This window comes from Primulina eburnea, chromosome 3, assembly GCF_022965805.1.
Source record: "Primulina eburnea isolate SZY01 chromosome 3, ASM2296580v1, whole genome shotgun sequence".
In the NCBI taxonomy this organism is placed as follows: domain Eukaryota; kingdom Viridiplantae; phylum Streptophyta; class Magnoliopsida; order Lamiales; family Gesneriaceae; genus Primulina; species Primulina eburnea.
This window is the reverse complement of record NC_133103.1, coordinates 47,281,898-47,297,134: the sequence shown is the minus strand read 5'-3', so window position 1 is coordinate 47,297,134 and position 15,237 is coordinate 47,281,898. Positions and strand designations below refer to the sequence as shown.

General features: G+C 35.3%; 1 protein-coding gene across 1 annotated transcript; it reads left to right on the top strand.

Annotated features, from left to right (window-relative positions):
- The first annotated feature begins 10,874 nt into the window (after positions 1-10,874).
- On the top strand, positions 10,875-14,812 carry LOC140827711 (uncharacterized). The gene is made up of 5 exons (XM_073190493.1): positions 10,875-11,045; positions 13,186-13,327; positions 13,803-13,896; positions 14,366-14,446; positions 14,560-14,812. The coding sequence occupies exons 1-5, from the start codon at positions 11,003-11,005 to the stop codon at positions 14,692-14,694; spliced, it is 495 nt and encodes a 164-aa protein (XP_073046594.1). The 5' UTR covers positions 10,875-11,002; the 3' UTR covers positions 14,695-14,812.
- Positions 14,813-15,237: the final 425 nt, after the last annotated feature.

The window sequence follows — 15,237 nt, the reverse complement described above, 5'->3', positions numbered from 1 at the left end:
ACATTATGTTATTCACTAAATATAGATAGAATTCAGGAGTTGAAGAAGATATAGCTATGCAGCTTTTCTTCGCAAAAATGCCGAGTCCCTGGAGAGAAATGCTCATTAGAGAATACGTACCTGGAAATTCAGATACGTTGGCACGAAGAGCCTCTTTCCTCAAAGGAAAGTTGGCAGAATGGTGCCATATGACAGCATTACAAAAGAATTATAAACGCTTAAGGGATATCAACAAAAGAACTCCTTTGTGTTGTAAGGAAAATGATCTTCCAACAATTATTGGAAGTAAACCACAGAAGCATAAAAGGAAAATTTTTAGGACTCATCCTTATGCACGAAGTGGAAGAAGTTCTTGGAAACCAAAAACTGTATGGTCTAGACAGAAATCCAGATCTTATAAATCTGGACAAAGAAGTGGACCATCGAGAAGTAGGATATCATCCCAAGCATCGAGTACATCTCGAAGCACAGGAAGAACACCTACCAAGAAAACTTTTAGAAGAGCTCATACTCGGGCCAATGAAAGTTTCAAGGACTGTAATTGCTGGACATGTGGAGCAAGAGGTCATATCTCGACCAACTGTCCAGAGAATGAAAAAAAAGGTATTAAATGCTTTGATCCTACCCCAGATATTGAAGAAGCAGTTTATTACCAAGATCTTATTCAAGTATACCGATTTGAGAACATCGCCTCAGGTGAAAGTATATATGAAGAAGAAGTCTTAAGTCAGGAAGAATCTGATGGAACAAAATCGGAATCTGACTGAAGACGAGGTGTTTCGACACGAAACACATGAAGATCAGTCTGGGTTCTTCAGCCAGACAACAATATCTCATAACATGGTTCAAAGAATCATGAGAGAAAATCCGAGTCTACGGAGATATCAAGGTTTCTCTGGAGGACATGTAGAAAAGTTCTTAGGAAATCTTGGCCTAAGAAACAGAAAGCATCATCTAATCTATAAAGTTTCTAGAAGGGAAATGGAAATTCCGATGGAACTTACAGGAAATAGAATGGAGATGCAGTTAATTCTTTCCGAAGAAATTAAGGAGGAATTACAAAAACTTAAGATATAAGTAGCAAGGACTATGTCCTGGATTCATATCGGAGCAATCCAAATTATGATAAAGGCTACTTTCAAAGAAGGGATAGATTCACCAATTGATATTGCTATATGCGATAAAAGAATGGAAATCTACAAGATTCAGTACTGGGAACAATCTATCCAAGGATAGCCTACAACCTGGCAGATCGAGATTTCAGCCGAGCCTTGACATTGCATCAGAACTTCAAGGAAAAAAGGCTGATGAAAGAATGTAATAGGCCATATTCTATTACCTATCGAATTTCATATGCTCTGTCTAATACACATCATTCTGAACTGTTTATTAGAAATGAGTTTATTGAAATCCCTGAAATATTCGGAAAAGTTGCTCAGGCAGTTTATCCAGAACGAGTAGAGTTTCCATTAATACAGGAAACAGATATCCAAATACAAGACAAACCGATTCTACAAAGGAATCAAAGTCTTAGATTGGAATCAAGAAGACTATCTTTTCGGGGAGATAGAATAACAAGTTACAGGTGGGGAAAAACGCCTGTCATAGAAACCCAACATGAGCCAAAAAGTTTTTCTACAATGGGAAAACTTAGATTCCCAGAAGGCTGGAAGAAAGTAGAAATTGTATTTGATATTACAAAACAAAGGAATCAATTTCCTTGTAATTCAATATACTATTTAGAACAACCGATGATAGGAACTTATCAAGGACTGATTAATATCGGAGAATTGGAGATTCACATTCAAGGAATTCCAGGGAAAGAATCAGATCGACTGATTCTTGGACTAGAGTTTCTTGAGGAACACAAACCTTGGAAACGTCTAGAGTATGGAATGAAGTTTATGGCAGAGGATAAAATGTGGAAAATCCAATGACCACAAGTCCATTCTCCATATACATTCCAGTAGGAATGTTGTATGAACAATATAAGGCAGAATACTTTGCTGCATATATTGATTCAGGTGCTGGAATCTGCACAACAAAAAGAGGAATTTTTCCAAATAATTTGGAAGAAGAGTTACCAAATATTTCTGGAAGAGATTTTTTCAGAAGAATCTTAATCTTATGTAAAGGGATTAAGATGACTGAAATTATGATTGGCGGGGCGGGACAAACACCTTGGTATAAGGTAAAAACACCACCAATTTATTTTCATGATACAGGAGCTGATATATTGTTAGGAAATAATTTCCTACAAATGTTCAAGTCCTATACTCAAGAAAATGAGACTAGAAAATTAGTGTTCACAACACCCTGTGATCACAAAATCATAGTCCAGAGACTACGAGAGGCATTTTACAGAAAACCGCCAATCCAGTTTCGCAGCAAGCGTGGTGATTCAGGAAAACTACTGAACCCAAAAATGAAGGATTCAAGACGGTTTGGAGAAACAATGCTCCAGTTGAGAGCTGATAAATAACTCCAACCAGAAGATATAGAATGCCTTAAGATAACTCTACATACATATGAAGTAGAGTTTGAAGCTAAGGTATCATTGGAAGATGTCAAGAAAGGATCAGAGAAAATTATAATGAGGATCCCTTGGCATGGTGGGACAGAAATCAACTCAGGGCTTGCCTTAAGATTAAGGAAGGAAAAGAGTATGAATTTGTCCGTTGCAAACCCATCCCAATGAACATCATTGATCAAAGGGATATGCAGAGTATAACCAAGGAACATTTGGACCTTGGTTTGATCAAAGCAGGTATGTCACCATATAGCAGTCCAGGTTTTCTGGTAAGAAATCATGGTGAAATTAAACGAGATAAACCCAGATTAGTTATTAATTATCAAGAAATTAATAAGATTCTGGAGTTTGATGAGTACTTTATACCTAGTAGAAAACACTTGATTAGTTGCATACGCAATGCCAAGATATTCTCTAAGTTTGATTGCAAGTCTGGATTTTATCAGATTCGGATGCAGGAAGAAAGCAAGAAATTCACAGCTTTCTCTACACCTCAAGGACATTATATTTGGGAAGTATTACCAATGAGATTGGCTAATTCACCCCAGATATTTCAAAAAAAAATGGATAATCTTTTTAAAGATTATTTTAAGTTTATGTTTGTTTATGTTGATGATGTTTTAATAGCATCCAAAGATATGAATGAACATGTTAAACATTTGGAGATTTTCTCTAATGTTTGTAAGAAAGAAGGAATGGTTTTGTCTGAAAAGAAAGCAGTCATTGCCACAAGGAAGATTGAATTCCTCGGAATTGAAATCGATGAGTCATGAATAATTCTGCAAGAACACATAGTAGAAAAGGTACAGAATTTTCCAGAAAATCTCAAAGACAAGAAGCAACTTCAAAGTTTCTTAGGAGTTGTAAATTTTGCCGGGATGTTTATCAAAAACCTAGCAAAACACAGAAAGGTTTTCAGTCCATTATTGAAAAAAGATGCAAGATTTATATGGACAAAAGAACACACAGAAGGACTTATCCATTTAAAGGAGGTTTGTAAAAATCTTCCGAAAATGGCTATTCCTCAAGACGAAGATGATCTGGTATTATATACCAATGCCAGTGATCATTGGTGGGCAGCAGTTCTTACAAAGCTCACATCAGATGGACAACAATCATGCAGATATTGTAGTGGGTTATTCTGAGATGCAGAAACCATAAGATGGCATATCAACGAAAAAGAATTTTATGCAGTAAAAAAGGTTTTTGAAAAATGGCCATTGTTTCTACTTGCAAAGAAATTCACTTTAAAAATTGATAACACACAAGTTAAAGCTTTTTTACGGAATAGAATTGAGTCTAAACCTGAGAAGGCTAGATTATTACGGTGGCAAGCATTATGTCAGAATTATATTTTTGATATTATGATAATAAAATCTCATGAAAATATTCTTGCAGATTTTTTAACAAGAGATGAAAAACATTGACATTGATGCTATTATCAAGATGCAGAGGCATTTGAGAGAACACCTTGAAATGCTTCAAAACGAGTTCAACAGGTTGGTCTTAAACGCAGAAGTTGCGGGAAGACTACAACAAGCAGATAAGAGAGTTGTCTCTGATCGCATTAAAGGATGCTTACAGGCATATACTCAGTTATGGTCTGTAACACAAAGGCATATCCTCCAGGGCATTGAGAAGTCATTGGTTTCCCAAATGGAGAGTTTTCGAGTACAGGACTCTATACCTGTAGCGAGGGATTCAAATACCCCTTGCACAAGTGTTAAGTCGGGATCATCACCAGATGAGTCGGCTGAAACAAAAATTGAGACTCCTGATCCTTATCTTGAGTCTTCAAGTCAACCCTTCACCTCGGGGATTGAAGAGGGAGAGATCAACCTTAGGCCTCGTATTGACAAAGGCAAAACTAAGGTTGGTACTAACGAAGCAACAATTTCTCCATTTCAGGTTTACCAACAGAACTGGGAGAAATTAAAAACAAGAATTGGCATTAATCCAGCCACCCATAGGGTTGATGTCTCAGGGAAATATCCAAGGGTATGGATGAAACCAAATTCATATCCAAAGGAGGTTAAATCATGGTATGAATTCGGGGCTCTTGCCTCAGTTTATACTACATCAGCTAGCTTTCCGGAAATCTCAGGTCTACCAAAGTGGATCCAGGAAGCTGTTCACGAGACTTGGGCGAATAATGATTATTTGTCCAGAGAAGATGTTTTGGAGCTATACTTTTTCAGTACAGCACCAGAACCAGCAGGGAAGGGTTCTCACGAAGCCTTTCATTTTATCAAGTTACGGAGGCCAGATTCAAATATTCAAAAATTTATCAAGGATCCTCCAACAGAAGAAACACTCCTGGTTGCTTCAATTACTGAAGACGATATTTCTACACGAAGAGCATGGGGTTTTTGGGTCTGTCTCACTGAAATGGACAAAGTCAAGTTCCCGTTCAAATTTTATAATCATTCAGTGAACGGATCATTCCTGTTAAATACCATGACAGGAAAAACAACAAGTTTTGCAGAAGATTTATTTGAGAAAAAGAGAAATTTTTTGTGGAATAGCAAGCTATCGGCAAGTAAAGAAACTCGTCGGAAATTCTGTAACATGGCACATGTAGGAAGATGGTCTGAAAACATCTGTCCAGAATGCCAAAACCAGAAGGAACCGGAATTCGGTAAAGGATTCAAGCCGATATCTGATCGAAAACACTTTACCGATACAAGTACAAGTGGGGATGGACCACATTCACGTTTTCCTCGAGGAAACCGAAAGCCAAAGATTCCTCGACAAAGTTAAAAGGAACATGTGAGCATCCCACCAAGAAAAGAAGGACCACCATGTGAAAAATAATGTGAGTGGAAGGACAATGACCACCAATAATAGGTGGTAGATGACACAGAAAACCACTAATGAGTGGTAAAAGACGAAAGAACATTGGATACTTTATTTAAAAACGAATCCAATAAAGAAAAACAAATAAACTGGACCTAAACTTTACACTATAAATAAGGGTAAATGGAACCAGTTAAACACACCGAAATCAAAACTTAAAAATGTACCGTGTATATCTGAAAGTTTTGAAAAGAAGGATCAATTACAAGAGAAAGCAGGCGGATGCGCTTTGTGGGGACCCGGACGCTGATCTGTTTCTTAATCATCGTTGGGATTTAATTATCGGTTCTGATAAACAGGGTCTAAAAATTTTTCTTTTTAAAATGTAAATGCGGAAGGTAATGGAATTTAAATAATATACATGTCGGTATAAAACTACATTTCAGTATAAAGGTACAACACTGTACAACCTAAATCTAAGGTTCAAATACTAATTTCAAGTATTAAAATCAAATCTACAGTAAGTCCGGAATCACCACGCTAAACTCGTCTTCTCTCGTCGTTTTCTTGACCCTGATCTTGCCCCACCTGTTGTCATGCACACATACAAAACAAGACAACAGCCGGATAACTCCGGTGAGAATAAATCCCAGTATAAGACATGGTAAATATGCATATACACATAATACTTCATGAAACATGCTGTCATGAATAAAAGCGATAACAATAGTAATAGAGTTCATCATCTATGAAATCTAATCTAACTGAACATGCAACTCAAATCAGATAAGCATGCATAAAACAATCTAAATCATGAAACATGCTGTCATGACTGAAAGCAATAAACATGGGTTTCATAGTCTATGAAACCACATCTCTAAACACATGCAGTTCTAGTCAAATCATGTCTAGACTCGACTCCACTATACCTCTAGTGATCCCGGTGTAAATAAGACGTCACTGGCTGTCACCTACCCAACCACTCGGGGCGACTGTACGTCTTATTCCTAGACTTCGGTCCGAGCTGTATCGACGGCTGACAATAGGAGTAATGGCTACTCCTAAGTTGAGATACACCGAACGTCTAGAAGTCTGACAATGACTATCAAGACTTTCCTATCTTAGATGCAATGAATAACCATCTGTAAACAAAGCATAATCATATTCATAACTGAATATCACAATTATCTTACATGCTTGAATACAATTCTATAATCAATGCATAATCAGATAACAATATAACAATAATCTAGTATGTGATTTTATTGGGAAACTCAAATTAATCTAATTTGAGTTATGCTTCCCGAATATCACATGAATTATACATTTGTCGTCCCGTCTGAGGAAGACGAAGTCTCGAAGTCCTGTCTGTCCATCTCCAATCTGAAATGACAATCTCAAATACCCTGTATCAATGTGTAGCTCAAGTTACAATCTGTTCTGATCAATACACAACCCATTACATAATCTGATCAATATCTGAAAAACTACAATCTGATTCATATCAATGATATCACGATATAATCGAAATAATTACGGAGTCTGATCAATTTCAATCAATACTGAATCTGATCAATCTAAATCAACTGATGTTTCGACGGTATAACCATACAATCTGAATACCCCATCAATCTGAACATCACATATATACTACCAGAACTCATAATCTGAATATCGGTATATTCAAAATCAGTAATACACAATTCTGATATCAAAATCTCAATCAATATCTTTCACAATTCATAACAATCACAGAAATAGTCTATTCTGAAATCTGACTTCGATTTTACAACATCTACGGTAGTATAAACGCCATATCTGAATCACATACAGTTCTGACAATATGATATTTCCAAAATATCTCACAACGTAATAAAACTTACGTCCTTGTGTAGCTCTAGTCGAGAGGAATACGATGCTGCGTTCAGATTTAAATTCTGATACACGGATTCTTCGCAACTTAAATTCTAAGCTCAAGAATATCAAGTTCCTCCCCAATCTCTCGATTTCTTTCTGAAGAATGAAGGGGATTTCGTTTGACACCTATATATATATACTACATGCATAATTGAAAACGTGGCATAGTTCTTGCACGGCACGTCGCACCGCGGGTGCGGTCCTTGCTGCACCGCGGGTGCGCTCCGTGCTCTGATCCCTATCCATTTTGCAAAAGCTGAGACCGCGGGTGCGGTGTTATCATTACCGCGGGTGCGGTGTGGCTACGGAAATTGCACTTCATTTTCTTCACATGCACCGCGGGTGCGGTCGTGCTGGCACCGCGGGTGCGGTCTTGCAAACTTCTAAATTTCTAATTTTTGATCTTTGCAACACTTTATAATCTTGTCTTTTCTTCTCTCAATGCATGTCATGCATTCTTATATCTTCCGAGTCTCACGTTAACGAAGATTAATAATCTTGGTTGATCACTTCTATAATTCTCGGGCATTACAGCGCTTAAATGTGTAGTCCTACGTTTCCAGGAAAAAGGAGACGAAATTACCGCAGATATCTTGTATACTCATCGTCAATGGTATCTCAGGGAGATAAAAGAAGATGAGAAGTTAATTTCTAGATTAATAATCTAGAAAAAGACAGGTCATGGAGGGACCACTCAACCACTATAGGGTCCGCAAGCAAGTTGTAAAGGCTTATGAAGATTTGAAGTCCGAGTTTCAAATCCGAAGGAGCCTTCTATAAATAAAGAAGCAGAAGGAAGATGAAGGCATCGATCAACCTCTTCATTTTTCTTCAAAACATTTGTAATGTTTTCTATTTCAAGTTTATGTGTGTAGTAAGTTCAGCTACTATTAATAGCTAAACAAGTCTCTCTTCCTCTACAGGAGGTTACTATGTAATAATAAAATATTTGTGTTTGAATCAAAGAAATCTTTGCTCTAGCCCCTCTCATGTATTATTTTCAAAATTTTATCTTTTATCGTACACCCTAAGGTAGGAAACGAATTAGGGTTGTGCCAAGTGCTGCTGAAGGAATCTGCATCAGTAACCATCGGTTGCGATCGTGTGGTTGGACTGTGAGGAGCAGTTCGTAAAATACAGTGGATATAACCCGGTGGTACTCCGGTCAAAGAAGTAAAAGATTTAATTCATTTTTCGGAAGCATGATGGGCCATTATTTACAAAAGAAAAATCAATTATTCAAAATAAAGATATAAGGGTAAATTTGGAAATTTAAAAGAAATGGGGAGTTGAAACTGTGGGGACCCGGACGCTAATCAAGTTCTTAATCATAATTGGGACTAATTAATCAATTATAATAAACAGGGTCTAAATTTTTTTTTTAAAATACGGAAGGTAATGGAATCAAACTCCTATACATATCGGTATAAAAGTATAAATCTCAAACATCATACAATAATTTACATCTCAGGTTCAACACCTAACTATCAAGTGTTTAAACCCTATCTCTAGTCCAAGTCCGGAATCACCACTCTAATCTCGATCCGTCTTCACCTCTGTGACCCTGTACCTGTCCCACCTGTTGTCATGCACACATACAAACAAGACAATAGCCGGATAACTCCGGTGAGATATAAATATCCCAGTATAAACAATGTATTAAATGCAATCATATAAAACATATATAAAAGCATAAACAAACATCAAAACATGTATCTAGTCTGACTACATGAATCAATGACTCGTGATCTAATCTTATCTTATCTCAAATCTAGGGATCCCAATCTAATTTAGACTTTGGTATGCTGTATCGAGTGTCTGAGATAGACGTCGATCTACATCTAAGGCTCTTCGATACACCGTAAGTCTAGAGTCTTATCGGTTCTGAGAAAGACTCGGCGGTTCTGCCCTAGCTAAGCTGATCTGCCCTAGACTCGGACTCTGACTTTGTTCTAAGTCAATAGATTAACATATCAATCTGATAATCTGCAAATATCAATGCAATAAAATAAAGTATGTGATTTAGGGAAACTCAAGTCAAACCTAACTCGAGTTGTACAATCCCGAATCAACATTTATTTATACCTTTCTTGCTGTCGATCTGATACAATCAAAGTCTTGATTCAAAGTCTGTCACTGTTCAATCTGGCAATGACAATATCAATATTTTGTATCAATATTCTAATCAATAACAATCTGATCAGTCTGGATTTAATTCAAAATCAACGGTACAACTCAGTATCCCCGTCAATACCACGTCACCAGATAACAACTCTCTCAATTCATAATCGATACCAACACAATCTGATATCATATCTCAATCAATTAACTTCAGAAAATCACAACAATTCCATAATCAGTCCGTTTCTTAATCTCTATGATGTCTAACATGTCAAGAACAACATATATGAGTTACATTCAATTCTGACAATATCATAATTTCAAAGCATGTCAAAACTTAGTAAAACTTACGTCCAGTTGTAGCCTGCGTTGATAGGAACACAGTACCGAAGTCGGATTCAAAATCAGACGGATGGATTTCTCACAAAAGGCGTAAGGATTTTCGATACAATTTCTCAGACCCTTTTCTCGACTTTCCTTACTGATTTTCGAAGGATTTCGTACATATATATACTCGTGCATGCATGCTAAGAGGTGTCTTCATTTTTCGCACAACACGTCGCACCGCGGGTGCGGTAGATGTAAGACCGCGGGTGCGCTCATGCTTCAGCATTCTTATCTATTTGCTGAAATTGCACGACCGCGGGTGCGGTCTTGTTCGCACCGCGGGTGTGGTCTTGTTCTCACCGCGGGTGCGGTATCAGTTTTTCAAAAATTGCTACCCTACTGGACATGCACCGCGGGTGCAGTGTCTTCCTGAGCGCGGGTGCGGTGTTGCTTCGGCAACACATGCTGAAATTCAAAATAAATAGCCGCACATTCTCTTAAATCGTGTCTCAGTTGGTCCTTTTGTAATCACGTTAAATTATAAGTCAATAATCCTTGATTAACAGTGATTAATTCTCGGACATTACATCAAAGTTTTAGTGAGGTAGGGAGTAAAGAGAAAGTTAAGAATTGATATAGGGATTTTTTGACAAGTCCCCCTTAAATAAACTCAGTTTCACCTGCGTAAGCTAAAATATAATTAAAAAATTTGAGATATTGAAGAAAAAATTTTGTTTTTACAAAGAAAAAAACTAAATAAATATATTTAGATAACTATTTCATAATTTTTTTAAAAAAAAGTGATATAATCATCTTAAAAATTTAAAAATATGGATAAAAATAAATAAATATGTTTTTAAATATTTCTAAGATGGAAAATATGTAAGCTTTTGTAAGGAATAACCAAAAATAATATTATATTTTACACAAAAACTTAGATAAAATTATTTCACATATCTACTTTATGAGACGAGTTTTTTAAAATATTCGATGAGACGAGTCAATCTTATCGATATTTAAAATAAAAAAGTAATACTCTTAGCATAAAAAGTAATTCTTTTCTATAGATAACCCAAATAAAATATCTGTCTCGAAAAATACGACCGATAAGATCGTCCCATACAAATTTTTGCCTAATATAAATTATATAAAACAAAACAATTTAATTTATTCCGTCTGTTCCAATATTTTCCAGGAAAACACGTGAATTTTGTCGCTAAATTGAGCCGCTGGGGTGCGCACGCCGGCTCCTCACAAACTCGTTCATTTAACCATCCGCAAACCCTACAAGTTTCTCAAAATCTCAACCCCATGGCGATGGCTGCCACCGGCGTAATTCTTGCTGCGGTTTCCGGTAATGATTCGCACTCCCGTTCAATCAGATATTGTATAATACTAGTAATTATAAAAATCAACAAAAAATGATAAAGTTAACTGAAGTTGTGATTCTCGTGTTTATTTTTCTGCGTAATTGATGAAATCTAGCAGTTTTCATACTCTGATGCTCATGTGAATAGTTTGAATATTTGATTTTAGTCTTCAATCTACTTCGGTTTGGTGAATCTTGATTGGTGTTTGGATGGAAGGTTTTGGTTAAGCATTTGAGTTCCCATCCTTTAAAATCTATTATTTTAAGTTAATAGGAAGTATCGCGAGTTTGCAGCGAATCAGAAGGGATGAATCACTTAACCTCCTAACATGTTGATTTTCAAGATTGTATTTGGAGGAAAGAGTTTGGTTTGAAAAATAGATTTGGAGATTTGAATTTCAAAATACTCCAATTTTGTGTATTACGCATGACTGGAGAAGTGGCTTAAAAATGTAGCTAAAGATTTTGGTATACGTAGAAAGTCAGGGAGGGTTTGTTTCTGTTTAAGGTGTTTCCTGACGTTTGTTTTGAATGAAAATGTTTTGGGGAATGAATTTACTTTTTTTGTTTTAGGAAAAACACAGAATTTAATGTAGCGCTAATCGTTTAAGTTTTTCTTTGGTGATTAATATCATAAGGCCATCTCCAACCCATAAATCTATTTACTGCACCAAAATAGTGCAGTTTCTGCACCAAATATAACATTCATCTCCAACCCATTTACTTCAAATCTTAAACTAAAAAGTATATTCCTAGAATATTCTTTTTGTTTACTATTTAATTATAAATTTAACAATATAATTATAATTAATGTTAATATTAGTATTATAATTATAATATTTTTTTATTAATAGTTAAATTAATTTATTTGATTCTTATATATATTAACTCTAATATTTATAATACAAATTAATATAAATGCTTCATTATTAAAATTGACATAATTTTAATACAGATAATTTATTTTTAGAACTTAATATGAATCCAAATTCAAACATCTGAACAACTATATTCCTCCCACAAATGATCAATTAAAGCATTTCGTAGTGCCTAGTGAGCATCTTTGTCTTTTATCTTTTTATATCGAGCGAGAAATTCTTGTTATATTAATTTTTTGTATTTGTATTAAATTATTTTAATTAAAAATCATTAAATCAAATTAGTTTTTAAATATTAATAATTAATATAAATAAATAAATATTTTAAAAATCAACAATTATATTTTTTAATTTTTTTAAGATTAAATATCTAATTATTAAAATAAATATTATACTTTTATTTTATAATATTTACAATTTTTAATATAACATTTACAATTTTTAAAACACAAAATTAAGAATAAATACACATTAAAAAAATTAAAAAAATTAAAAAAAAAATGACCCCTGCGCCAATTTGGCGCAGGGGTCTCTCCTTGCGCCAAATTTGGCGCAGGGAGAGAGGGGCTGCGCTATTTCACCAAAATAGCGCAGCCCCGTTGGAGCTCCAAAAGCTGCGCCAAAATGGTGTTTTACACTATTTTGGCGCAGCGTTGGAGTTGCCCTAAGAAGGGAGGGTTTGTTTCTGTTTAAGGTGTTTCCTGACGTTTGTTTTGAATGAAAATGTTTTGGGGAATGAATTTACTTTTTTTGTTTTAGGAAAAACACAGAATTTAATGTAGCGCTAATAGTTTAAGTTTTTCTTTGGTGATTAATATCATAAGACAACGTGGGGTATTTAAAAAAATTAGATGTAGTGTACTGTGTTGGAACAGTTTAGTGCTTTCGGGATGGGTGCAAATTCGGATTATATGAAATTATTATGTTTGGAGATGTAGAAATGAGTTTTTGGTAAAGGAAATAAAAATTGATAATGTAGATTTTTTTGTTTCCAAAGGTAGGAAATTATTTTATGAAATGTAAATTAACATTGCCTCAATATCATCATAACAAGTTGAGTGAATTTATGCGATGATACTTTTCAAGCTAAAATCTTTGAACTCGATTGCACGTCAAGAAAGCTGGGCTGTTGAGAATTTATGGCTTTAAGCTTTCAGTTTCATGTCCATTGCTAGATTTTTCAGCTCAATTGTGGCAATATAGTTGATTCCGTTGGGTTATTCTAGATTGTTTGAGCTGTATTGCAGGAGGGAATTATCGTAAGACCTGCAATCGTTTATCATCAAAATCAGGTGTCTTTACTAAGACAGCGCTGCCAGTATTTACAACAGAGAAAAAGATGTTTCATTTCCCGACCAAGCGCAACTTGTCTGTTCGAGCGGAGTACAAGTAAGCAGTTATTTATTTATTTTTTTATCATTATTGGATTATTTGTTTGTTTTTTTACATCTTAACAAGCGTGACAAGTTTTCCGATCTGCACATATTGGATTGACATCAACATGGGGACAAAATTTTTGTAAAATTTATCTGTCTTGCTAAAGTGATGCATGATGCTGTTAAAAAGAATTGGAAAGTAAGTCTGAGATGGCATGTGTGTTTGGGTTTTCTGGTGATCGTTTTTGCCAATCATTTACGCAGTTGGTCACATTTTGTTAAAGAATTATTGTGATTTCATCTTTTATTTGCATGTCGTGACTTCTTTTATTTATTTTCGTTCCATTGTTATCACAAATGAATTTTGTGTACGCTGTTGTGCTAGTGGAGTGTGTACCATATCCGGGGATCATTCTGAAAATAATCATTTATTACAAGTTGTATGCTTCTCTGTGATAGATTTTTTGTCACTTTTGTTCCTCCTGCAGTGATCGTAAGGGTGGTAGTGATGCTGATTTTGTTGCTGGTTTTCTTCTTGGAGGTGCAGTCTTTGGAACACTTGCTTATATTTTTGCTCCACAGGTAATATATGTTCACTTTATACTTCAATTTCTGTCTTATGTCAATATTTATGTTAGATGCTCCCTCATGCTCTGGTTGATGTTTCGTCTACATTTATTGGATAAAGTGATTGGCGTAATTCAGTTATTCTGAGGCATCAGATCGCATTACAAGGTCTGCTGATAACCTGCGATGTTAAACTGAGGGTAACCTGACTAGCAGAATAGGAAGCCTGACGTCATGTGCTATATTACGAACATAACATGACGTGGATAATGTTAAACTAGGGAAGTCTGATCGCTGATTGCCTACCAAATGTACCAGATTATCTTATCATTTCAGAGAGTTACCATGGCAGGCACAGTGGTTAAGAGAGAACAGATTAGATGGTGCTGACGTATCCAAGAAATGCTTATGGCCGCAGTTTTTCCATTGTTTCAGTTTTCTGCGGTATTTATACACTCTCTTTTTTCCCTTTTTGTATTGTTAGATACGACGATCACTGCTAAATGAAGATGAGTATGGCTTTAAGAGGGCCAAGCGACCAGTTTACTATGATGAAGGCTTAGAGGTTGGTTATGACACGTCAAAGTTTTGTGCTTCTTTTGACCAAATAAGAAGTTTTTCACTTTTGTCTCTTTTTTCTTCACCCCTTCATTGACTGTCCTTACTATGGTCCTTCAGAAAACCAGGCAGACCTTGAATGAAAAAATAAGTCAGCTCAACTCTGCAATCGACAATGTTTCTACCCGTTTGAGAGGTGGCAATAATTTACCTCCAGTGCCGGCTGAGACTGACGCTGAAGAAGCAGCCTTGTAAAAACTCTTCTTTTTTGTTAAATCTAAATGGTTGCGAGATGTATAATTTTCCAGTTTTTACCAGTTGGTTGGGTGATGGAATATAAAGTTACTTGCATAAATGAAATGCTTGAAACAAATCTGTGTTTTCTGTCTGTCTTGTTGATCTGCTTTATTCGACAAATAACAAAATTACTCTCCTTCTGAACTCAAATGCCTTTGTTTACAGTAATTTATGAACTCCTGCTTGAGATTTCTCTATCCGACCATATTATATATCTAAGTTGATGACTCCAGAGACCATTTAGGTTAAATTCTGATTCTTGCAATACTTATATCTACAAGATTCAAAATTGTAATGTTAAAGTACTAAAAACATAAACTAAAAACATAAATATGAAGAAAAAAAATCTTTTGCATGAATTTATTTTAAAAGTCGACCAAAAATTTATTTAAAAAACACTCCTGGATTCCAAGATTTTTTCTGTTCTTTTTTTTTTTTTACATTTGTATCCATGAAAAGCAATAATAACCAGAATCTGAGTAATCAAACTTCGGATTCCAA